Consider the following 26,692-nt stretch of genomic DNA (forward strand, 5'->3'; position numbering starts at 1 on the left):
AATATTAGAAGAACTCAGCCAGTCAAGGATAACTCTGACGCAGGTGCTTCTCTCTCCACAGATGCTGCTCGACGGGCTGGGTTCTTCCAGCAAATCTGGTCTTGCTTTAGGGTTCTACAGGGAATGGGTCTGTGCTCTAACCATAATCTAACATACTGGTTGCATACAAACAAACTCCTCCAGCAGTTCGCTTTCTTGGCTCCAGATTCCAGCATCTGCAGTCTCTGGTGTCACCAAGGAAACTGCCCTACTTCAAGTTATGCCTTGGGGTCTATTAGGTCTGCCTGAATAACAAATCTCAGTCACCTGAAAGTCAGCACTTCCTACAATGCCATTTTCCCTCAGAACTGCATGGAAGGGTAATCCTAGATAGTATACTCAGACTTGAACCCAACGTTCTAGCTTTTCTCAATATCACACATCAATTATTCTCTGCAGGGTTGAGACACACCTGGTTGTGTATGACCACAGCAGTAACCAATCCCAATTTAAGAACATTTGTACTGATTTCACACAACAAGTAGAAATAGAATACTATAACCTGGCATAAGACATAACTCAATCAATGAAGAGTTTGTACAAATAGCAGGGTAGTGAGATGCATCACTTCATTACTGTTATGAACATTTATCTATCATTGCAAATTCCTGTTCTTCATGTCATAACCTAGAGCATAACATCAGGGTAGAGAAGATATGATTAATGTGCTTGCCTTAAGTTCCTCTGATATTTGAATAAAATTATTCCAAATGGTGAACAGAATTTCATACGTGCTTTATTAAAACCCTTGCTTTCAATGTAGCCATTTCTCAGATATGGTTTGTACGTACTAGAACATTAATATGGATTGGAGGGCATTGTATGTGAAAAGTTTATTCTCATTAGCATTTACAGTCTTGGAAGTAATCTAAATGCCAGCAAGTGTAAATAATACACCCTCATTAAAATATGTGCTTTCCCTTTTTAAAGTTAAACCTCAAGGAACGTTGAGGAATTTACAATGATTCTTTCATGATCAACAAGAGCCAACTCACTCCGGCCTTACACTCTCCTCCAGTCCCGTTTCCCTCCCTTGTCACTGAAACGTTGGTGATGAAATCGTATCAGGTGTGTAAGTGCAATTTATGCTGGGAAAAACTTGCTTCAATTTCTAGAATTGCACAAAACAGTTCAGAAATGGTCATTAATGCATTTCACTGTGGTAGGCACATTTTCTATCAGGTGGCACTGAAATAAGCGGCTCTACACCATTTACCTTGTGGGTTTTATTTGGAATTTTATCACACTGCTGCCCCGAGGGTCTGCCACATTGCTCTCTATGCCAAGAGGCTCCGTTTCCTACATTTTTACCAACTGCTACACTTCAAAACCACCTCATTGGTTGTAAAGTGCTTTGGGACACAGGGAAAAGTGCTATATATAAATGCAAATCTTTATTTATTACACCATCAATATTTCACTTAACGTTAAATTTGATTTTCACTTTTCCTCACCTTGTATCCATTCAAAATCCTGACTTTCCTGAAGGAAAATCAAAACAACTGTAGATGCTGGAAGATCCTTCATCAGAACAAAAGGAATTTCTACCTAAAATGTTAACTCTGTTTCTCGCTCCAGAGATGCTGTCTGACCTGCTGAATGTTTCCAACATTTTCGGTTTCTCCTCCTTGAATGAAAGCCCTACTTATACCCACCCGGACAGAACATATACAGCCTCCAGAAACATTGGACGATCAGAGTTGGGGATTCCTGGGGATTGCCATCAGCCATACAGCCAACCAGTTAGTGTGCCAAATGTGTTTTCTAAACAATCACAGGTGCCCATGAGTCACGACCCATTTTTGTCTGATGCCCTGCTTATTCAATAACATCCTCTCTGCTACTGGTGAACATTCTAACCAAATTACTTCAATATTACTAAAGCCTCAGAGGCCCCAGTAGTTCACTGATATTGTATGCATCTTATCTCTGCACTGCATATTAATACCAGAGTGCTTGGTCAGTAGCCTTATCACCCTAACTCAGTCTCATGGGCTCAAGTGCACAGAATAATCTGGGTTGACATGTCAGTGTGATTCTGAGGATGTCTGCAAGCTGCTGCCATTGGGACGAGAAGTCAAACTGTTGCTGACACTACCCTCTCAGCCAGATGTGAAAGTCCCTATGATGTATATATGAGGATACAAGGATGTATCAAGGGAATTTTCCCCAATGTCCTAACCAGTATCTATTGTTCAGCTAATATCCCTACAAACTGTTCATTATCCCATTGCTATTTTCAGATCCTCGCTGTGTGAATACTGGATGTAATTTTCCTGACTCAGCAGTTGACGACACTCCAATTGACTGTAAGGTGAAGCAGGGTGCCCTGAGTTGGTATTATATAATTGCAAGACTTTTCTTCATGGTTAGAAGATACAGAATGATGAGGGAAGACTCGAAGGGCAGGTGCAGTGGGGTGGTTAGTAGAACTGCTGCCTCACAGTGCTAGAGACCCAGGTTCGATCCTGACCTTGGGTGCTGTCTGTGTGGAGTTTGCACGTTGTCCCTGTGACAGTGTGAGCTTCCTCTGGGTGCTCTGTTTTCCTCGCACATCTTTGGGAGGTTATGTGCCCACTGTAGTTGCCCCTAGTGTGTAAGGCAGAGGGAGAATCTAAGAGAAGTTGATGAGAATTTGGGGAGAACTAAAAAAAAATGGATAATGTAGGATTAGTGTAAATGGGTGGTCGATGGACAGCACAGATTTGGTGCACTGAAAGGCCTGTTTCCGTGCTATGACATTCTATGACTCCCTAAGTGATACCTAAACAAGCTATGAGGGAAGGCAGCCAAGTAGAGATTAAAATTGAAAAGAAACACGTGCTCGGAATAAAATTTAAAAAAATGCCTGAAATGCACCGTAAGTTCTCCAGCAATTGAAACGATTAGAAGGAACAGGTTAGCATTTTGTCAGGTTTTAATGCTGACAGACTAGTATTAGACCAGCAAGACTTCCTCTGTAAACCACAAGGTACAGACGGGTTCAGAGAGAAATTAGGTGTGTGTCTTGGAAACAAAGGGTTTGGTGAAAAAGGTTGCAAGCAGAGTAGATCAATGACACGGAGGAGGGTTGCTGAGTCTAAAGTCCATTCCAATTCCAAAACTATCTTGGGTTCTAAGATCACACAGCAGCAAAAGAAGATGCTCGCTGGCCATTTCATTTTGAGCTGCCATTATTCTATCCTGAATGGAAGCATCTGTCCAAGGTTCAGGACCTTTATTAACACTACCGTTTATCCTTCCTTGGGCCTTTCAAATGCTTGGGGATCTCATCCAGCACTAGCACGGATTATTTCAGGTTTTCTGCTTATTGTCACATAGTTGGTGCCAGCCTGCAGCAGGTAGTTAGAACACATTAGCTCAGTAGCTGCTGGGTGTCTCTGAATAAACAGACATAAAACAGAGGGGGTCATGACTTAACTGGCACCTGTGATTGATAAACTCTCACCCCAGCCATTCCCCTTATAGCAACAATTACAGAGCTTTTCCTGAATTTACCAATCCTGCAAACAAATATTGCTGGATCCTACCACTTTGATCCTGGAATAATACAGAATGTAGAACATAGAACAGAACAGCACAGGAACAGGCCCTTCGGCCCACAATGTCTGTGCCAAATTCAATGCTGAGTTAAACTAGATCTCTTCTGCCTGTACATGATCCATATCCTTCCATTCCCTGCATGTTCATGTGTCTATTTGCCTCTTAAGTACCTCTATCGTATCTGCTTCCACCACTGTTCCTGGCAGCCTGTTCCAGGAACCTACCACACTTCGTGTAAAACAAAAATTTGCCCCACACATTTCCTTTAAACTTTCCCCCTCTTTTCTTAAATGCACCCATGTCCTCTCATACTGACATCTCTACCCTGGGAAAAAGACTGACTGACTACCCGATCTATGCCTCTCCCAATTTTATAAACATCTGTGACGTCTCCCCTCAGCCTCCGACGCTCCAGAGAAAACAAACCAAGTTTGTCCAACTTCTCCTTATAGCTCATACCCTCTAATCCAGGCAGAATCCTGATGAACCTCTTCTGTAGCATTTCCAAAGCCTCAATATCCTCCCTGTCACAGAGCGACCAGAATGGCTGCTGTATGTGGCTGCTTGTTCTAGTTAGTTGTGATTAGTGGAGTATGGCAGCTTTGCCAAATTCTGTCATTAATTCATCAAATGAAGGTCTATTTTTGCCCAAATAAAAACTGCACTTCCAAAGAATAACATACTCCATGCAACACTATGAGACGTATTTCAGCTATGATAAAATATCATTGAAAATGAGGCAGCACGGTAGTGTAGTGGTTAGCGTAATGCTATTACAGCACCAGCGATCAGGGTTCAATTCTGGCCGCTGTCTGCAAGGAGTTTGTACGTTCTCTCCGCGTCTGCGTGGGTTTCCTCTGGGTGCTCTGGTTTCCTCCCACATTCCGAAGATGTACAGGTTAGGAAGTTGTGGGCATGCTACGTGGGCGCTGGAAGAGTGGCAACACTTGCAGGCTGCTCCCCAGCACATTCTCAGTAACACAAAAAGATGCATTTCACTGTGTGTTTCAACGTACGTGTGACTAATAAATAAATAGCTTAAAATGAGGGCAGCTGCTTTAGTGAGTGCAACCTCAAGTTGCCATGCAGAAAAGTATCTTGGAAAAATACTTATATGTACATATATTTGATCTACAAGGAAGCATGCATTTTCTAACAAATATTCATGTGTATATGTTCTGTACTTGTTATGTGCATCCCACTACCTGGATTCTATATTTTATGCTCTTTTTCATTCCTTTCCATAAACCCCACAGTGCTGAGAGGCTCATCCAGTTCTCTGCGAGAAAGCAGCTCACTATGGAGAGAAAAGTGAACCTAAGTTCACAGAAATGGTTCACCCAGTCCTGATATCAAGTTACACCTTTATTCTAAAGGTCACACAATGTAGATCAGTATCACATTGATAACTGAGCAGTAGGATTGAAAATCCACCATTAACTCCTCAGGGGAACATGGAATGGGCAATATAGTAAAACTCCGACGATCTGCTGTCCGACTGTTCTGGTGGTTTGGTATCTGTTTACTAGCTGCTGATTCCCACTCTCTCTTTCACACACCAAGACCCCAGTTCCTGTGTTCCCTTGAAACCCACCTAGTTCTGTTTCTTACACTCCCATGGAATTTACTACGGCCTTGTCTCCCATGCTTCCTTTAAACTTACCAGGTTCATTGAAAAAATTATGATTCTGTGTAACATCTAAAATAAAAAGGGAAATCAAAAGTGTGTTGGAGTATATCCAACAGTCCGGAACATCTGTTTATCTGGCATCACCAAAGTCCCAGGTATGCCGGATTAATGGAATCTTACTGCAGATATCACCAGTAAAGGCCACATCCTGAGACTGAGTGCAAGGAACATGTCTGCTCTGGCCTTTCACAACTCCCTCTCACACAAGTGGCTCCAGTCAGAAGAAAGAGTCAAAGGAACGAGTTGAGAGGTAATTAAAAAGGAACGTACCAGGTCATCTGTGATGAATAGGACTCGAAATCATAATGTGCCTCTGTTTCAGCCTCCATCTGGAGGTCCTTGACGTAGGATGCATACTGCTGGCCTGGATCATAGAGCTTGCTGCTCTCACACAGGGTCTGAAAGTGGACTGGAAGAGGTGCCGTTTGCATGTGCATCATCTGGTAGTAGGAGATGGTGGCCTGCAATTCCAACAGAGAGACTTGGATAAAGTAGGCGGAATTTGGATTTCATCTTCAAGTTTTGGAAGAAACTAGTATTAAGAACTGACAATGACAATCTCTATTTTTACCAAGTGGGTATGATCTGGAAGTCCTGTAGGAAACAAGATTATTCAGGCATTTCAAAAGGGGATTAGTTAGCCACTTGAAGAAAAATAATTTGCAGGGATATGGGGAAAGAGTGAGGGAATGAGAAAGAAAGGATTGCTCTACTGTAGCTGGTAAAGGTACAATGAGCTGAAAGAACTCTCATATTTAAAAATTCAATAGGGATCCTTAACATATTGCAATGTTTCAAGTCTTTAATGTCTTCATTTATAAACATAATTCCTACCTTTGCGGTCAATTTATATCGATAAGTTTACACACCCTTTTCACCTCCTACTGTGTGGTCATTAGCCATTTGCCCATGATAATTCTGACAATGGTATCACCCACTTTCCCTGTGGGTTAAATGTGTGTTTACATTCAGCTTCACTCATTCTGCTGAAGTCACTAAGTGGCTGGTGACGGTGAGGCCAAGGTACACAAAGTGGCAGCAAGCTGATTAGACAAGAACAGCAGAAAGCAGATGAAATGGTGTGTGCTTGTGTTGTGCCATCATTGAACTAAACCTTCCACCCAGGCAGGTGAACGTTTTAACCTCCGAGTTGAACTCTGACCAGCATTCACCCTTCCTGTGACAGTCTGCTGTCTCTGGTGTTTCCTTTTTCAGCCCGAGCAGAAATACTAATACTAAAACTGGGGGTGGGGTGAGAGGGACACGCACCGACTTCAGTGTCTGGTCGCTCTGTCGGATGATTTCCTGGATCTGCCGCAGTACGTTCACCTTCACATCTTCCAGCTCTTGTTTCTGCGTCTTGGCATCTGCAATGCACGTTCTGTAAGTTGCCTCTGCTTCAATCGGCCTGCAGAGCACAAAGACCCGAGTTAGATGAAGAACAGACAGGAGGAGGGTAAACGCCAGCAAGGACTGGATGGGCCAATGGCCTGTTTCTGTGTCAAACATCCAATGCAATAAAACATTAAATTCAGCATCAGCTGATGGGATTAAAGATAAAATCACAAATGTCAGAATGCATATCGCTTCATAAAGGATTACACCAACTCTCGCCCCATAAACTAAGGTGAGATCAAATCAAAATTCCAAGACGGGCTGATAATTTCTTATTGGGCAAGGATCCAAGGTGAGGTACCCATCACCTATTGAATGGTGGATAGGTTAGAGGGGCTGCACAGCCTTCACCTCTTCCTATGTGCTGAAGGAAAATGGTGGTCCGCTCACAGCTACTAACGTCATATTCAAGTTTTGAAAGGAAGGTCAGAAGTCCTGAATTCCACAGTGAAGGAGTTCAGAGGTTCATTTTCTTTTCAATTATGGATTAGAAGATGAAAGGAAAGCTTTTCTTGTGCATTACGTATACCCACGGGTGGGAAAAGAGTTAAAATGAAGGAAACTCTTGTGTGTTCACTAACCGACAGTTTGAGTCTTGTACTGTCCTCAAAATCCTCCCCAGGTATCTGGGGTGGGAGTGAAAGTCCAGGTTCAACTTGGCAAAATGCTATTTCAAGGGGAGTGTGATTTAAAAGGGCTTTGCAGTGCAGCAGCATGAATGGCAAGGTGTGGAAGATGAACACAAATAAATAGGGGAGACCTTGATAAACTGGGATTGATAATATTGAGTGAATAAATGTGAAGGGGGAAGAAAAAATATTGCCTGAGGTGAAGTGTGCAAGTTAAAAGTATTACTTTGTTTTTCTCTCTTTCTCTCTCCCTCCCTCTCTGTTCACCCCACCCATCCCTCTATCCATCCCACCCTCCCTCTCTCTCTGCCAGTCTCTCCCTCCATCTCTCTCCCCCTCTCCCCCTTCCTCCCTCCATCTCCTCCTCCCTCCGTCCCTCCCGCTCCCTCTCCCCCTCTCTCCCTCCATCTCTCCCAGTCCCTCCCACCGTCTCTCCCTCTCTCTCTCCACCACTGTGTTATCTGAACTATGTGAGGTTCAGTAGAGATTCCTGTCATGCCTGGTGCACAGGATCAAATGGGAGTGGGGAGGGGGGAGGAGGGAGAAGAGATGAGGAGATGGGTTGGGTTACTGTGAATAATTGGTTTCAGCAACAAGACTTGTGCTGATTTTTCACTGTTATTATAACAAAGACCAGGACCTTCACATAAGGGGCATCAGACCGTTCCACTAATCTGCTGGGTTTGTATGGTGAATTAATTCAGCACGTCACTAACAGAGCTATCAAAACCTACAGAACGCAGTAAATTCAAATCCAATCTAATGATCATTGTGGCTTGAATTAAATTTCACATTCATATTTAAGTACAAAGGGGACCTCTGCCTGGCATAGATGGTAAATGAATTTTTACAAACTCTGGCATTAGATGTTGAAACTGTTAAAAGAACCTCTCTGTATTGCAATGTCACACATGTACTGATAGTCCACTGTTCCACTCACAGCCTGACCCATGGAAGCCGGCTGATATTCCAGAAGGTAACTGCATTTGATATTTGGTAAATTAAGGAATTTTTTCAATGGCTGTTCTTACTTAGCATAGGTTTTGGCACTAAATTCCCAATAACGTCATGTTAATGAAGTCATTAGTTGTTTATTTTAAACAAACAAAATGTTTTCCCAATTAGGTTTGAAGTTTTTAAATAAGAATATTATTGGATTCATATTAATTTTCTGAGGCAAGGATGAGTGAAAAGATAATGATCTCGAATTAACAATATTTAATTTCTCATGATGAATTTACTGTTCAGGGTTGTATTGCATTGTGGGAGAGAGAGAGGACACACAAACATGTGAATCAGGGCAGCAGCCGGCCACTCAGTTTCTTATACCTGCTCTGTCAGTCAAAAAATCAGGGCTGATCTGACTGCAATCTCAATTCCACATTCCCATCAGCAGTAACCTTTCATCCCCTTGCTTATCAAGTATCGATCTAACTCTTCCGTTAAAATATTTAAAGATTCTGCTGCCAGCGCCCTTTGAGGAAGACAGTTCCAAGAACTCATGGTGCCCTGAGAGAAAACAGAGGTGGTGGTGTTGGAGGAGAGGGGTTGGGGGGTATGGGTTGGGTGCCAAGAGAAATGGAGAAGATTAACAGGAGGGGTGAGTCACAGATTGGGAGAAGATGTGGGTGAGCTTCTGATGGGCAGTTTTTGGGGAGTGGTATGGAGATCGTAAGAGGGCTGGGGAGGTAATTTGGAGAGGGATTAGTGAGGAAATCAGGAGTTCACAGAGAAGGTCAGGACATTGCGGAGCTTTTTGGAAGGAGGAAGGAAGATAATTGATGGGGTGAAGATCTGTGTGGTTTAGTGAGGGATCTGGAGGCTCAGGATAGTGAGACCAATTAGAGGGGAATGGGAGATGCAGGCGTGATCCCTGGGAGAGTTGAGAGGGAACAAGAATTCACTGCTGGCCTCCCCTTTATGTAACACAGGACCAGGCTTTAACATTCACATAGGCCAGATTGGATACAAATGGCAAATTTCCTCCCCTGAAGGGCAACAGTGAACCAGATGGGTTGTTATGACGACCTGATTACTTTCATGACCACCTTTACATAGAACATAGAACACTACAGCACAGTTCAGGCCCTTCGGCCCACAATGTTGTGCCGATATTATCCTGCTCTGAGATCTATCTAACCCTTCCCTCCCACATAGCCCCCCATTTTTCTATCATTCATGTGTCTAAGAGTCTCTTAAATGTCCCTAATGTATCTGCCCCCTCCATCTCTGCCAGCAGTGCGTTCCACGCACCCACCACTCTCTGTGTAAAAAACTTACCCCTGACATCCCCCTTATACCTTCCTCCAATCACCTTAAAATTATGCCCCCTTGTGTTACCCATTGTCGCACTGGGAAAAAGTCTCTGACTGTCCACTCGATCTATGCTTCTTATCACCTTGTACACCTCTATCAAGTCACCTCTCATCCTCCTTCTCTCCAAAGAGAAAAGCCCTAGCTCGCTCAACCTATCCTCATAAGACATGCTCTCCAATCAGGCAACATCCTGGTAAATCTTCTCTGCACCCTCTCTAAAGCTTCCACATCCTTTCTATAATGAGGTGACCAGAACTGAACACAATACTGAGTCCAATTTTAGTTCCAGTTTAGAATTTAAATTCTCCAGCTTCGATGACAGGATTCAAACTCACGTCTCTGGACTCCAGGACTCTGGCTGCTGGTACATTAACATTGTCACCTTAACTCTCTGCTGAATCATATGAATGTGAGAGAGTCACTGTACATAATAACTATTGGTACAGGACTTTCTATCAAGATGGTACTGCAACATTAATATGTCATCAGAAGTTTGCTCTTTGTTGGAAGTGTTGCAAGGCACAGCATAATAGTCCACACCAAGTCTAAAATTGTCATTCCATAGATAGTAGTATATAGCCAGTTCCCAATTGCACCCGACTACCTTAACTGCAAGACAGATTTACGTATGGTATACATCACACTGGTGTGTTTACAGTTGACTGCTTTCTGTACAGTGAGATAACAGTTTTGATCTGGTTTGTGGTCTGAATGATTTCAGGGCACGTTAACTGCCAAGATCCAAGCACCTGGTGCCTGTCAAATCGCTGTACAACACTTAACACTGGTCACCCTCTGATTAAGATATCTTGCCATGTAATTTGACAAGTAAAATCTTTTATAATGATAAATAATGGTTATGGGGCTGTACTCTATGGCTCTAATGTGTTGAACTTGCATTGTGAATAAATTCAGCATGTCACAAACAGAAGTACCAAAACCTGCAGAACCTTTAGTCTAAAACAAATGCTCCACAGTTCTGCTTTCTTTGCTGAATAAAATCCATGCAAATAAAGGAGAAATTTGTCTTTGGTCACTAGAGTGAGATGCGCAGAAGACTGTTGCCTTTGGCTGAATTCCTCTTTCAGTTTCAACTCAACTGAAGTCAACAGAACCTAACGAGAAGATGTGAATACGTACAGTGACTGATATTTTCATCAGTGGCCAAGGACTGATATTTGACCCATATTTGCTGCAGAAAAGATTACATTTGATCTCGTTATTTTCTCATTAAAATACAGAAGATTGCAGTTAATTCCTGTTCCTTACTCCACACTGATGGATAAACCAATCAGCTAAAGAGGTGGGAGTACCCTGCAAGTACCAGACCTCAACCCAAAGATCATTGTTTTACTATTCGTATTGCGGAGGAGTGGACCTTGGGCTTCATCTATCTCATTTTATTTTGGATATAAAATGTCCCAAGTGGACATTGACATATTCCTCCTCCAAAGTACTGCAGGATACAACACGTGTGTCCATCATTTTTTTCCTCTGGGAGACTTTGATCTTCCCAAACATTATTATGTACATTTGAAAATGCAGAACTTCAGGCTGTAATTGAAATGTGACAAAAATAAGTGCCCTTTGTAAAGAAACTTGAAGTACAATAAGAAACATAAAACATCTTTGAGATCATATTATAGGAAGGATGTGGAAGCATTGGAAAGGGTGCAGAGGAGATTTACCAGGATGCTGCCTGGTTTGGAGAGTATGCACCATGAGGAGAGATTAAGGGAGCTAAGGCTTTACTCTTTGGAGAGAAGGAGGATGAGGGGAGACATGATAGAGGTGTACAAAATATTAAGAGGAATAGATAGAGTGGACAGCCAGCACCTCTTTCCCAGGGCACCAATGCTCAATACAAGAGGGCATGGCTTTAAAGTAATGCGTGAGAAGTTCAAGGGAGATATCGGAGGAAGTTTTTTTACCCAGAGAGTGGTTGGGGCATGGAATGCCCTGCCTGGGGCGGTGGTGGAGGCAGGTACAGTGGTCAAATTCAAGAGATTACTGGATAAGCATATGGAGGAATTTAAAACAGAGGGATATGTGGGAGGAAGTGGTTAGATAGTCTTAGGCGAGGTTTAAAGGTCGGCACAACATTGTGGGCCAAAGGGCCTGTATTGTGCTGTACTGTTCTATGTTCTATGTTATATTTCTACTATATAGAATTGTTGCAGGGCAAGTACGTTCCATTGGGAAACAAGGAGGAGAAAGGGTTCTCCTGGTGGATGGCCAGTAGTTTCCCTTCAGTAAGACCAGCAAACCAGTCAACTAATTAACAGATGTGGGATCTTGCTCTGTACAAATTGGTTGCTACATTTACCTTCAAAATCAACAGCAAGGCCATTGTGCAAAAGTAACTCACTAACTACAAAGTGCTTTGGAATGTTTTAAATATCATCTGACAGGTGCTATATAAATACCAGTAAACTCTGCAAATTAAGTTACCTGTCAGCCTTAGAGCTGTTCCAGAATAGTGTGTGGCATGAGGGTCTAAAAGGTCAGTGGAAAGGTACCTAAAAAGCCCTGAAGAATATTTCTAAAACTGATGAAAGAGATGTAGAATCCTGGTTTTACAAACATTATAGTAAGAGGAAGCTCTCTGGGCAGAGTTTGCACATTCCATAAATCCAGGTCCTCCAGTTTCCTCCCACATGCCAAAGATTTGCCAGTTGCTAGGCTAATTGGCCTCTGCAAATTGAAGGAGAGTGGTAGGAAATGAGGGGATGGTGTAGCTGTGTGGGACATGGTGGCCCAAAGATCTATGGCTGTATCTACGTCACTGCGACTCTTGCATGCAATAGGAGTAGGCTCCTAACCATTCTCTTGGAACTAGTACTGGGGCGTACCTTATTGCGAGCATCCTCCTCCGTCCTTCTCTTCTTGTCCAGAGTCTTGCTGGTGTTACTGCTACTTGTGCTATGTTGGTCTTCCTCGGCTTTCACTGTCAGGAGCTTGGCCTTCTCGTGCTCCTCAGAACGCTGCATGTAAGCCTGCTTTGCCTTTCTAAGGTTGGCCTCAGCTTCTTGCTGAAACAGAAAGGCCGAGTGATTTACAGGGCAATGGTCAGATATCATTGGTTCAGGTCAGAGGTCAGATAAAACTGCTATTTCATCAGATGTATGAAAACACTTCTTTCAATACTGCGCTGCAAGATTTCAAACCAGATTCCTTTAATTGCTACATTTCACTGCAAGACAAGGTGAAGTTAAAAGCCAACATTACCTCACATTGTGGCATGCACCTTAAGGTGGACTCTTGACCTCACAATCTACTTCATCATACTTGCACCTTATTGTCTGCCTGCACTGCACGTTCCCTGTAACATAACACTTTATTCTGCATTCTGTTATTGTTTTCCCTTGTATTACGTCAATGCACTGTGTAATGAAGTAATCTGTATGGATGGCATGCAAAACAGTTTTTCGCTCTATCTCGGTACATGTGACAATAATAAACCAATTTGCCAATTTACCAGCTTAAGGGAGAAAAGTTCACTGGATTGACTCAAACTGTGAACCCTTCAGATGCATATTTTTATTTTGTTAAATTCTCCTGGTAGTTTTTCCGCACTAAATCCAGCATTTTGTTTTGCAATAACATTTTATCATGCTTTTGTGTTTTCTCTAAAATAAAGCTTCCCTTTGTCTGAAGGGTAACACAACTCAGTAAACAAGACCAAAAAGTTGAAATAATTCTGTCAAAGGACCTTCCCTTTAACATCATAATTTAATCCCAAGAGGATACTGGGATCCCTTTTGATGCTGTGGAAATTCTTACACTTTCTTTGATGTGAACACACAATGTGACATCAGAAATTCTAAATTACAAGCTCATTTGATCTATAATTTTGGGATGCAATGTTACAAATTGACTTCTGGTTACTTTTCAAGTTTTACATTATTGTTTCATATCAACAACTCTCCCCTTCAACTCTTGCCCCAGTCCCAACTGTGGCTCTCAGTAATGCAAAGGATTTCCTTCTTTTGGGTCTCCCACTGTTTATTTCTTCAACTTTAACTCATTCAGGACATGAATATTCCAGGCTGGGTTTACTGGCACACTGATCTCAACTGGTGGTGACTCAATCTGTTATGCCCATCCGTAGATTGGGAATGGAATGTTGTCCAAGCTCTCCATTCCTGGTCATGTTAACCCAGTCCAAGGTCACATAGCCTACTGGCACTCCTAGTCAAGGCTCACATGATACAACAGCCATCAGGTCAAGATAACAGAGGTCACTGGGTGCTCGTGAAATCATATTGCAGCCTAGGAGCTAATGCCTTCACTGAGAAATGAAGGGAGGAAAACTGAATAGTCCAGTTTGGAATGGGAATGCATTTGAGGGACATTATAGTTTAAGGTTAAATTCTCTACTCTGAATTCCTTGGGACTGAACAGTTTTCAATGTATCTAGATTATAAATATCAAACTTTTTCCAATCTTTAGCATTGGTGTTTTTGCATGTTCAATGTAATATTTTAATGTTATTTGTACGTGAATTCATACTGTACTAAATATTTTTTAAAAATTATTGTATTTAGCACAAATCCAGCAGTGCAGGAAAACTCATGATACAGAAATTCTGATGCATTTCAGAGGGGAATCCTGGACAAACGAACGGTTGAACTTTTCACACCTCAGTCTTTCTATCTTACTTGACAGCTTCAATCAGACTCAGTGCTCTTTTCCCAAAATTTAGACATGTGCACAAAGTTTAAAGGTATCTAGCCAAAAACACACCACTCACTTTGTGAAGTTCTGGTACTTTTTGTTTGGGTCACAGTAAGTGTAGGCTCCACTGTGTGTACTTCCCATTGCCTCTAGCACAATTTCATAAGGAGCCCACTTCCTGTGGTTGTTTTATCCGATACCTACTGTTAGTGTACTAATCAGCATAGGAAAATGGCTTCCTTATTCTCTTGCAATTGCTGTGGGTCAGTTTTAAATGAGGGCCTCATTTCACATCACGTTTATTTAATAACTATTTTGAAACATAAGCCCATGCAAAATATTTTCTTTGATGACATTTTTGATTAGAAACATGCCTCATCAGTTATTGCATTTACAAATAATGGATTCAGTGATTATCAAACATACCAGGAAAATAAAAGAGTTTTGGTTATTCGGGTGGTGGGGGTGGAGGTCTTTTAACATTTATTAAAAAGATATTTGCATTTGGGAAAAGACCCAGAATGTGACTGTCCTCTACAAAGTTAACACTCAACAGGCCAGGCTGCATCTGTGGAAAGAGAAACAGTTAACAGTTCTGCTCCAAGACCTTTGCTCAGATGAAGAATCCTGGACCTGAAACATTAACTGTTTCTCTTTCCACAGATACTGCCTGACCTGCTGAGTATTTCTAACATTTCCTTTTTAGTTCAGATTTCTAGCATCTGCAGAGTTTTTTTAAATTTTCCCTTACAAAGTTAGTTGGTTGCTTGCTGACTCCTACTCAAAGGGGATTTTTCTAAAATCTCATTGAATGTACATTCCAGTGAGGAAGAAAGGCTCTATTGAAAAGAAGCACCATCCACGACTAACTGGGGAAGCTAAGGAAGACGTCAAACTGAAGAAATGGCATAATTTTGCAAAGATTAGTGGTAGTCCAGGGGAATCAGGTAGTATTTAGAAATAAGCAAAGAATGACTAAAAAAAATTAGGAAAAGTATTAAAGAAAATGAGCAAATAATGTAAAAAAAAGACAATAAGAGTTTTCATAGGTTTATAGAGTGGAAGAAGGTAGTAAAACTAAGCACAAGTTCCTAAGAGAGTGGAGGATTAATAATGGAAAATAAAGAACTGGCAGAAATTCTATATGATTATTTTGGATTGGTCTTCATGGTGGAATACACTAAATAATAATAGATAATCAAGAAGTCAAGGTGAAGGGGAACTTAAAGCAATCTGTCACTGGAGGCAAACTAATAGGGTTAAAGGATCACAGGTCTCCCAAATATCTGAAGGCCTGCATCTGAATCATAAAGGAAATGGCTGCAGGGATAATGGATACATTGGTTGTAACCTATCAAAATTCCCCGGATTCTGGAGAGGTCCCAGAGGATTGGAATACACCAAATGTAATGTTACTATTCAAAAAAGAAGGGATACAGAAAACAGGAAACACCCGTCATTGGGAAAATACTGGAATCCATTATTAAAATGTTTAGAGGGATATGGGCCAAACGCAGGCAAATGGGACTAGCTTAGGTGGGCACCTGGATCAGCATGAAAGAGTTGGGCCGAAAGGCCTGATTCCGTGCAATATTACTCTATGACTCGATGAGGAGGTTATAGCAGGACCTTTAGAAAATCAGAAAAAAAAATCAAGCAGAATTGCCATGATTTTACATAAGATAAATAGTCTTTGATAAATCTGTGAACATGCTTTGAGGAAATAAGAAACAGGGTGGATAAGGGGAACCAGCAGATGTAATGTACTTGGATTTCTGTAAGACATTCAATCTGTTACTTCAGAAGTGGTTACTGTACAAGATAAGAGAGCACAGGGCTGGGAGTGAGATATTGGCATGGACAAGGGAATAACTAACTAATAGAAAACAGAGAGTCTGGATAAATGGGTCATTTTCAAATTGGTAATGATTAACTATTTGGGTGCCATAAGGATCAATATTGGAACCTGAATATTTACAATCTTATATGAACAACTTGAATGAAGGGATCGAGTGCACTGTAGCCAAATTTGTTGATGATACAAAGGTAGGTTAACAAGTTGTGAGGAAGACTCAAAGAGTTTGCAAAGGGATAATAGAAAGGAGAGTGGGCAAGGAGTTGGCAGTGTAATGTGAGAAAACGTGAGGGTGTCCACTTTAACAGGAAAAATGAAAAAACAAATTATTATATAAACAGAGTGAAAATATACGGTGTAAGGACCTGGGGTCACTAGTACATTAAATATAAGAGGGTAACAGCATAACAGGTCACAACACAGCAAGAGATTGGCAAAAAGGTTGAGACACAGTAAAGTGGAATTAACAGCAACAGCAGAGAGGTGGGCAATTCATTTTTTGAAGCCTCATTAGTTCCTGAGGGCTTCAACAAGGCAAAGAGAAAATGAAATAACTACAAGGTTAAAACTAACAAGGTGGATGAATCAAAACAGCACAAAACTTTTGCTGGGCAGTGTCTGAATTCTAATCCCATAATATGAAGGACTTGAAACCCCCAGGAGCAGACAAATCAAGTGCAAATTTTACATTTAGTTTTTAGTTCAGGATATCAACAATAATTGAGATGAATTTTAGCTTCAGTTCGGTTGTACTCCAAGTGCTATGTACAGGGTAGATTCTCATACCAGCTTCCTCTGAGCTCGGTGCCACTGTTCTTTAATTTCTTTTCGGCGCTTTTCATGATCCAATCTTCTTCCAGCTAACGGCTGTGTAAAAATAAAACCAGCACACAGGTTCAACGTGAACAGCTCTCGCACACGTACAGGTTACGACAGGTTTCCGTTCCTGTGAACTGTTCATAACCCAGGGGCACAAAATTAACCCCACAGCCATGAACCGAGTTCCCAGGTGGCAGAAGATTCCAGCAGCCCCGTAGCAGCCGGCAAATCCATCCTGCCGGTCTCCCAAACGCATGTTCATATGTGTAGGCTGTACTTAAGTCAGGTTTTCATAAGCTGGGGTCAACTTGTATCTGATTAGAGGGTGTGAGCTGTAAGGAGAGGTTGGACAAACTTGGGTTGTTTTCTCTGGAGTGTTGAAGGCTGAGGGGAGACCTGATAGAAAGTGATAAAGTTATGAGAGGCGGAGATAGACAAGCAGAATCTTTCAAGGTAGTTCTCTGTGGAGCAGAACTACCTGATATTCAACAAATGGCTTTCTTTGTGCCACAGTTCAAGTAGGTAGATATGGGGCAAATATGTAGGTAGATATGGGGCAAATATGTAGGTAGATACGGGGTAAATATGGAGCAAAGAAGCTGGAGTTCTCTAACATACCCTAAAAGTACTGAGCCCTCTCAACCTTCATGAGAAAGAAGTGGACTAAACACCAGGTGAAGAATAAGGAGCAACACACAGAGCACTGGAGGAAGTTAGCGGATCAGGCAGCATCTATGGAGGGAAACGGATAGTCAATGTTTCGGGTAGAGATCCTTCATCTGGACTGAAAGAGAGGAGATAGCAGGTTTACAGAGGTGACGGGAAGGAGTGGAGCAAGAGCTGGCAGGCGATCACCCCTAGTGTGATCCCTATTGTGGATCCAGGTGAGGGGGTGATAGGTAGCTGAGGGAGGAGGGAGAGTGGGAATGGTGTCAGAAGCTGGGAGGTGATAGGTGGAAGCGACAAAGGGCTGAAGATGATGGAATCTGATAGGAGAGGAAGGTGGAGCCTGGAATTAAGGGCAGGAGGTGGGGAGGGGAACCAGTGGGGGGTGTGTGTGTGGCTGACGGGCAGGTGGAGGGTGGGGGAGGGGGAAGAGACAGGGTGATGGGGGCCGGGTGGATCAGGAGGAGAGAAAAGAGAAAAGGGACGGTGGGGAAGGGTTACTGAATCAGCTTGCTTTGTGATACTGGATGACGTTGAGAACATCACGGTGGCCGGCTCATTGGAAGCTGTTTCTCGCATGTTTTCTCATCAGGTGTTTTCTTGTTCTGAACCTAATGAGTTACAGCAACTGTAACGTGCTAACTTTAAGTTGGGTCTGAGAAACTTGGACCTGGTTCTAAGTTGCATGCATTAAATACAAGACTCAGAAATGTATCTGCATCAAAATTTGCTTTCGAATGTTCTGTTTAAGTCAATGAAATGACACTATATTTTTTATTTAGCGTATATAAAGGAGAGTAATTTTCTGCCCCTGTGGAATGGTGCAAACTGTGATCCAGGTGACGGAGGCACGGAACCCTTGATATGATGATGATATGATATCTCTATTAGTCACATGTACATGGAAACACACAGTGAAATGCACCTTTTGCGTAGAGTGTTCTGGGGGCAGCCGCAACTCTTCCTCTCCCTCCTCCAGTTCCTCTTCTTCTCTTTTTCCCCATTCCTCACCCCTTCCCCCTGTTCCTCTTCCCTTTCCCCGTTCATCTTTGCCCTAGCCCTTCCCGCTCCTCCTGCCTTTCCCCTGGTCCTATTTCCCCTCCCCGCTCCCCTCACCCCTTCCCGTTCCTCTTCCCCCTTTCTCGTTCCTCTTTCACCCCTCCCCATCCTCCAACTTTCTCTTTCATCCTTTACTCCTTTCCCCCACTTTGTCTCCATTAAACCTTTCTCCACTGTTCCTTCCCCTCTCACCAATCCTGCCCTTGTGTTGGTGAATCTAATTATCCCACACCTTTCAAGCCTGACTGGCAAAGATACCCCATTGGTTTCACTACAGGCTATGGACTCATAAAATAAAGGTTAAATGTACATTTACTGTAAATGAAACAGTCTAAGCAAAGCTTTGACACAAAACATCAAGGTGGCTGGCTCATTGTAAGCTGGTTTTCACGATTTCTCATTGTGAAACCACTGAGGTGCATTGACTGCTATGTGCTGCCTGTAAATTGGGTGTGAGACATTTAAATCTAGCAAGATTCCAAAGTGTGTCTGCATTAAAATCTGCTTTCAAATGTTCCATTTAAGTCAATGAAATGCCATTATATTGTACATTCAGTGTATAATAATGGAGGTTAATTTTTTAATAGGGAGAATTAAAGTGGCAGATAAGAAGTCAATTTGAAAAGTGCAAATAGTCCTACAACTTCCCTGAGAACACCAATTATTCAACCACAGGACAACAATGGAAGGTCCATTCTAATCTATGGTTTCTGTACCTGGGGAAACATTAGCAGTAGGTCAGACGAGACAATACACAGACTATCCAAAGTTAGCAACAAATCTCACAAAGCATCTTAACTGCCCCTTAGCAGTCACATAGTTCACCCTAGAAGAGAAATTCCTTTTCTTCCACCCACTTCAACAACAAATTCAATTAAGACCCCACCCACCCGAGTCATTCTCTCTTCTCTCCTCTCCCATCAGGCAGAAGATACAGGAGTCTGAAGGCACGTACTACCAGACTCAAGGACAGCTTCTATCCCTCTGTGATAAGACTATTGAATGATTCCCTTATATGATGAGATGGACTTGTTTGACCTTGCACCTTATGATCTACCTGCAATGCACTTCCCTGTAGCTATGACACTTTACTCTGTATTCTGTTGTTGTTTTTACCCTGTACTACCTCAATACTCTCTGTACTACCTCAATGCACTGTGTAATGAATTGATCTGTACAAACAGCATGCAAGACAAGTTTTTCACTGTACCTCAGTACAAGTGACAATAATAAACCAATACCAATACCAAATTTCACATCATCTAAGCCAGTGATAATAAAATAATTCCAAAGACGTATGGGTAGGTTAATTTGGGTTTAAAAAATGGGCGGCGCGGACTCGTTGGGCCGGAAGGGCCTGTTACCACGCTGTAAATAAAATTCTACATTTAAATTTAAATCGAAAATCTGATTCTGTTTCCATTACCCTAGCTCACCTTCTCTCCTATTCAGATAAACATGTTTCTTTCTTTAAGCATTTATCTTTTTTCTTTCTCACTTCTGATTAAAGGTCAGAGACCTGAAACATTTACTGCTTCTCCTTCCACAGCTGCTGTCTGACCTGCTGAGATTTTCCAGCATTCTCTGTTATATTTTAGATTTCTAAGGGGTGCAGTTTTTTTTGATGTTTCATTTACCTGGAGAAAGGTTTGATTCTGGAGGATGTTGACACCTTGCATCACACTCTGTCCATATTCAAGATCCTGCTCCAGAGCCAGTGAATAGATCGACAGAAAGGGCACGTGATACTAAGGAGGCATAATTAATGCACATGAAAAGTTATTTGAAAGGAAACAATGAATTACTCACTCTACTGTCATGTATAAAGGCATGTTCTCACTCTACAGCTGGTACAACACTGCTGTCAGCTGCTCACTGGTGCTTGTACTCAAAGCTGAGATTTGTGTCAGGCTCAACAGACTCTTGTTTATTTTAGTGCTTCTATCAGTAGGTGACACCTGATTGGAAATGGAACCACAGAAGCTGAGGATTGTTCTTAGATAATTACTTTGAAAGGTTCGTTCGAGTCCACAATGAACAGAGTAATTAAACGCAAATCAAATTAAGCATTAAAATACAGTTGCAATTCTGACCTAATATTGGAATATGATCAATTTGTTTGTTCTTTAAATGTATTCTTGGGATGTGATAACTCTGTATTTCACTGTCTACAAGGCACAAGTCAGGAATACAATGGAATACTCTCTCTGCACCCTGTTATTGTTTTACCTTGTACTACCTCGATGCACTGTGTAATGAATTGATCTGTATGAATGGTATGCAAGACAAGTTTTTCACTGTACCTCAGTACATGTGACAATAATAAACCAATACCAATTATCTGGGTGAGTGTAACTCCATCAGTACTCAGTGAACTCCACACCATCCAGGACAAAGCAGCCCACTTGAATGGTACCACTTCCCTACACATTCACTCCCTCCACTGCCCTAAACACTCGCTCCCTCCACTGCCCTAAACACTCGCTCCCTCCACCATCAACATATTGTGGCTGGAGTCTGTACCATCTAGAAGATGCACTGCATTTGCTTGTCTGGGCTACTCATACAGCATCTGCCAGACCCATGATCTCCAACATCGAGGAGGACACCGGCAGGCAGGCAAATGGTACACCACCACCTGCAGTTTCCCCCCCAAATCGCACACCACCCTGACTTGAAAATATGTCTCTGTTCCTTCATTGTCATTGGGTCTAAATCCTGGAACATCCTACTCAATATTGTGGGAGTACTTTTACCAGGGAGGGCCATAACGGATGGCTAATGAATGCTGGCCTTGCCAGCAATGCCCACATCCCAAAAACAGGAATATTCATTTCAAGTTACCCATTCTGGTGCGGGTGATGGGTTAACTTTTTCAGCTTTTGGGGTTTTATAGGAACTCCAAAACTAATGGGAACGCCAGTATTTTTGACTCAACAACTATAAAGAAAAAGCCCAAAGGAGAATGGGGTGTGAATTGGAGGAGTGACTTGGATGTGATGGTATTGCACTTGCCCTGTTGATGTTAGGGATCTCGAAGCTGGGGGTGCAGGTGATGTAAGCTTGGTTGAGATTTCTCAAGTGTATAGAATTACACAAAATGCACAGCAGAGAAATAAGCCAATTGGACGATTGATTTCTTGCTGCTTTTTATATACTCCAAGTGAGACGACTCCTCCCACCGTCCTTATCCAATCCTGTCAGTATATCTATCAATTCCTTTTTCCGTCATATAAGTATCTAGCTTTTTCTTAAATCTGTATGTGCTGTTTGACACAACTACTTATCATACATCTACTAAGTAAAGGAGTTAAATTGATAAATTGGTTTATTATTGTCACATGTACTTTGTTTTGCATGCTGTTCATACAGATCATTTCATCACATCAGTGCATTGAGGTAGTACAAGGGAAAACAATAACAAAATGCAGAATAGAGTGTTACAGTTATATACACAGCACAGCGAACTGGATGATTAAGTACTTGTCATCATCCTCAGCTGCGGTATGACAGTGAATGCTCATGTTGATTGAATTTTAAATCGGGTTTTAGATTCAGCAATAAATATGGTCCTATCAACACAACTCTACTTAATGACCAATACACTAAGTTTACTGTGGTTTCTTACCTCGTGAGTGATAGCCTGCCTACAAGTATGGATCAGCTTTGTCAGGCCTTTGGCAAAGTCCAGTTCTGCATAGATTAAAAGAGACCATTGTTATAATACAGGAAGAATCACACAACAGTCCTTGTATCTTCTTGTATCTTGTATCTTCTGCTTTAGAGAGGGTGCAGAGGAGATTTACCAGGATGTTACCTGGATTAGAGAGCATGTCTTATGAGGATAGGTTGAGCGAGATAGGGCTTTTCTCTTTGGAGAGAAGGAGGATGAGAGGTGACTTGATAGAGGTCTACAACATGATAAGAGGCATAGATCGAGTGGACAGTCAGAGACTTTTTCCCAGGGCGACAATGGCTAACACGAGGGGGCATAATTTTAAGGTGATTGGCGGAAGGTATAAGGGGGATGTCAGGGGTAAGTTTTTTTTACACAGAGAGTGGTGGGTGTGTGGAACGCGCTGCCTGCAGAGGTTGTGGGGGCAGATACATTAGGGACGTTTAAGAGACTCTGAGATAGACACATGAATGATAGAAAAATTGGGGGTTATGCAGGAGGGAAGGGTTAGATACATCTTAGAGCAGGATAAAATGTCAGCACAACATTGTGGGTCGAAGGGCCTGTACTGTGCTGTAGTGTTCTATGTTCTAAGTTAACATGGCTGATTTCTCATGGGAGCACTCACCACCAAAACACCAGCATTTGGAGGTTGTGGAAAATGGCAGGAAATACCTGAATATCTAATATTGGAACTTCCCTGTTACACTTGGTTGAGGTTTGTCAGATTAGACCGCATGATCAGGGGTTCGTGAACTCTGGTCATTTATGAGGGGTAATGAAGGAAATTTTCAGAAACACTTTTCAATCCAATATATTGATTGGTACCCCATGCACCACCAGTGAACAGTGTCTGCAGTGTGTACCATCTGCAAAATGCACTCCAGTTACTTGCACAGGCTACTGCAACAGCATCTCCCAAATCCCAACAAGGACAAGGGCAGCAGATGTATGGAAGCACCACCACTGCGGGTTCCCCTCTAAGTTGCACATCTGTCCTGACTGAGAAATAGCTCGCTGGGTCTTCATCATCTCTGGGACTAAATCCTGGAATTCCCTCCCCAGCAACACTGTGGGAGTACCTTCACCAGAAGGACTTCAGTGGTTGAAGAAGATGGCTCAACATCTCCATCTCAAGGGCATTCAGGGATGGACAATAAATGTTGGTATTGCCAGCATTGGCCAGATCCCAAAAGTGGCGTAATAGCAAGTTTCCCAGCAGATTTACCAAGTTAGGTGGTGGTAGAGTGGGGAGAAGGGGAATCAGAGGGCAAATCATTGAAGGTAGGGTTGGGGGGCAGTTAGGCAGATGGCTGGCACAGGGGGAGATGTTGGACAGGTGATCAGTGGGGGTGGTCAGATGACCTGGGTATGTGGTTGTAGTGGGGCCCCAGCTTGATAGTTGGATAGTCAGGCAGATGATAAAAATAGCTAATACTTAAGGAGACAGGGGAACACATTAAGAAAACTCTGGAAGTCTCAGCAATAACTGAAAGTAACGACCAAGCCAACACGTTCACGAAACTTTCACCTGTGCAAATCCAGCTATTTCAATGAAAATCAAAAATTACAGATGCTGGAAATCTGAAATCGCAATAGAAAATGTTGGAAACACTCAGCAGGTCAGTCAGCTTCTGTGAAGGGAGAAATAAGACAAGACTTGATCTTTAACCCCATTTAGGAACTGCTTGCTCATCTTTAGGTAATACCAAAATTTCAAGCAACCAATCACTATTACAATGGAGACACAAGAGACTGCAGATGCTGGAATCTGGAGCAAAAAAACAAGAGCTGGAGGAACTCAGCAGGTCAGGCAGCTTCTGTGGAGGGAAACACAGTCGACATTTCAGGTCGAGACCCTTCATCAGGACTCCTCTGGACCCGAAACATTGACTGTCCATTTCCTGAGCTGCTTAGTTCCTCCATGGTGCTGCCTGATAACAGCATGGATTTCAGAGTTGCAATACAGAAAATTCACTTTGAATTGAGCTGAGATGAATGACCACGTTATTCGGTCACAATGACTACGATCGTAATAAGCTCACCCAAAGTCGTTCTTTTCTCCAGGTAGGTAATCAGATCTTTCATGTACTTGGAGACAGTCTTGGCATATTGCAAAGCAGCTTCAACTCCACCCTCAGACCGCTGAAGAATTACGTCCACTTCTTCCGTGGATGGGCTGCCTGCAATCCAAACATGAAAGCCATAATGAGAAACAAGACACTTAGTTATTGGTACCTTAGGTTACTGGATGCATACATCATGGGAGATGTTTGCTTCCTTGAACATTAGGGCTACTTTTCTCCTTGACTTGGGAATACTCAGTTCCTGGCTTCAGAGAATAAAGATGCAGAGACTTTGTGTTTCAGATCTCCCTCTAACTACTTTAAGATGGGACTTCCAGTTTCAGCTTGGTCTGAGCTAAGTGCTGATGAAGAACTACACGAAGGACTAGCTATACTTCAAGTGGATTCATCACCTGGATAGATGGTATGCATCATAATTGACTGAAGGACCAAGGGTCATAATCTTCCAAACATCTGTAGATAGGGATGGTGCTTGAGGATTGGAGAATTAAAAATGTTCCACCCTTTTTCAAAAAAAAGTGCAAGATAATCCTAACAAGTACAGGCCAATCAGTTCAACCTCAATGTGGGGAAACTGTTATCTACAATAATCACAGGCAGAATTAATGGTCACTTGATCAAGTGAAGATTGATTAGGGAAAACCAGTATTGATTTGTGAAAGGTAAATTGTTTTTAACTGAAGACGTTATCATGTGGTGTATGTGGACTTTCAAAAGGCATTTTATAAAGTACCATGTGAATGAGGCTTGTCACCAAACGAGAAGCCCATGGAATAAAAGGGGCAGGAGAAGCAGGGATAGAAAATAGGCCACGTGACAAGTAACGGAAAGAAATAAAGGATTGGAGCATTTCTGAAAGGGGAAAAGTAGTTCTAATGTTCAAAGAACCAAACATCTCCCATGATCTATGCAGTGCCTTCCTGCCTTCCAGTATGTAAAATTCCTTGAGGATTTGGGAGCTGAAGGAGGGTGTAGAAAGAGCCACAGAGGAATTCGGGCATGAGAATTCTGAAGTTCTCATCCTCATTTAAAATGAAGGTGTGGGTGGACAGGGAGCTGCTACAGGTGAGTGGACACAGGGATAATGAGTTAAATGGAACTAAGTGCCAGATAGGATGCAGTTGGCAGAGTTCTGGATGGGCTCGAGTTTGTGGAGAGTGAATCAACAAAACATGAGAAGATGATTCAACCTCAAGCCTTTTCTGAGATCATTGCTGATATATAGGGTAACTGCGTTTTCCTTCATACTCCTGGCTGGCAGAAAGGATTTTAAAAGTATTACGTCAGCATTAACCGATCTTTTGGCGGTGAAGGTTCCACATTTTTCAGCAACCTTGCAGAAGTGTTTCCTAACTCCTTTACTGCTCGATGTGACTGATGTTATCTGCTCTCTTGAATCCTCACCCATAGAAAAAAAGGTTCTCTCTTTCTACTCTACATTTTATTTTCAATAAACAACCTTTTATATTCTTTTCTTTTATATTCCAAGAGGCACAAACCTAGTTCGTGTAATTTTTCCCATAATTTAATCCTTGAAACCGAGTTGGATTCTTGTGAAGTCATGTGTCCAGAAATGTAAGCAACTCTACATAGGAGTTCTAACCAGGGTTTTGTGAAGAAGAAGCAAAGCTTCCCTTTACATTCAAAGGCTGTCTCAGTGATAAGGTTATATGTCTAGTTTTGTTTCAAATAGAATGTCTAGGGTAAAACTGGTCAGGTTCAGATTTAGACCATGGAAGGGAGTACAGAATTGTGATGAAGGGGTCACAGATAATGGCTTGGATCCTTCCAATGTTTAAGCTGTATCTCCTGTAGAACTGCTGGTGTGATAGTGCAGAGACAACAGAAAGATCAGGAAAAATGATGGCAAAATAGAACTGGACATCATCGGCGTACATGTGGAAGTTCACGGACGGTCGGATTGGGTCACTGAACGTAGCTTGGAGTGGAGGATTGGAGGGACCCAGGAATTGGTCCTCAGGGGATACCCAAGTTAATGGTGCAGTGAAGAGACATTATACCAGGGCATTTTCTGTGGGGAGTGCAAACGGGTGAGAGTGGTCCCATCCACTGAAGAATGGTGTGATCATCTGTTTGAAAGGCCGCAGGTAGGTCGAGATGGCTGAGGAGACTGCTGGAGCACAGTCACACCGGACATAACACGTTCCATAGAAACATAGAAAGTTGGAGCAGGAGTAGGCCATTCAGCCCTTAGTGTTTGTTCCACCATTCAGTACGATC

The 26,692-nt window shown here is 42.3% G+C and overlaps 1 protein-coding gene across 1 annotated transcript in view; it reads right to left on the minus strand.

Annotated features, from left to right (window-relative positions):
• LOC127582733 (rho GTPase-activating protein 45-like) overlaps positions 1–26,692 on the minus strand; it is a 175,448-nt gene that overhangs the window by 26,209 nt on the left and 122,547 nt on the right. Inside the window, exons 8-14 of the mRNA XM_052038295.1 lie at positions 24,410–24,547; positions 22,317–22,381; positions 20,326–20,436; positions 16,931–17,011; positions 12,464–12,644; positions 6,542–6,678; positions 5,543–5,733 (exon numbers count right to left, since the gene is read on the minus strand). Of these exons, the coding sequence (XP_051894255.1) occupies positions 5,543–5,733; positions 6,542–6,678; positions 12,464–12,644; positions 16,931–17,011; positions 20,326–20,436; positions 22,317–22,381; positions 24,410–24,547 (904 nt within the window). The remainder of the gene's footprint in view (positions 1–5,542; positions 5,734–6,541; positions 6,679–12,463; positions 12,645–16,930; positions 17,012–20,325; positions 20,437–22,316; positions 22,382–24,409; positions 24,548–26,692) is intronic.

Source organism: Pristis pectinata, chromosome 24, assembly GCF_009764475.1.
Source record: "Pristis pectinata isolate sPriPec2 chromosome 24, sPriPec2.1.pri, whole genome shotgun sequence".
Classification (NCBI taxonomy): domain Eukaryota; kingdom Metazoa; phylum Chordata; class Chondrichthyes; order Rhinopristiformes; family Pristidae; genus Pristis; species Pristis pectinata.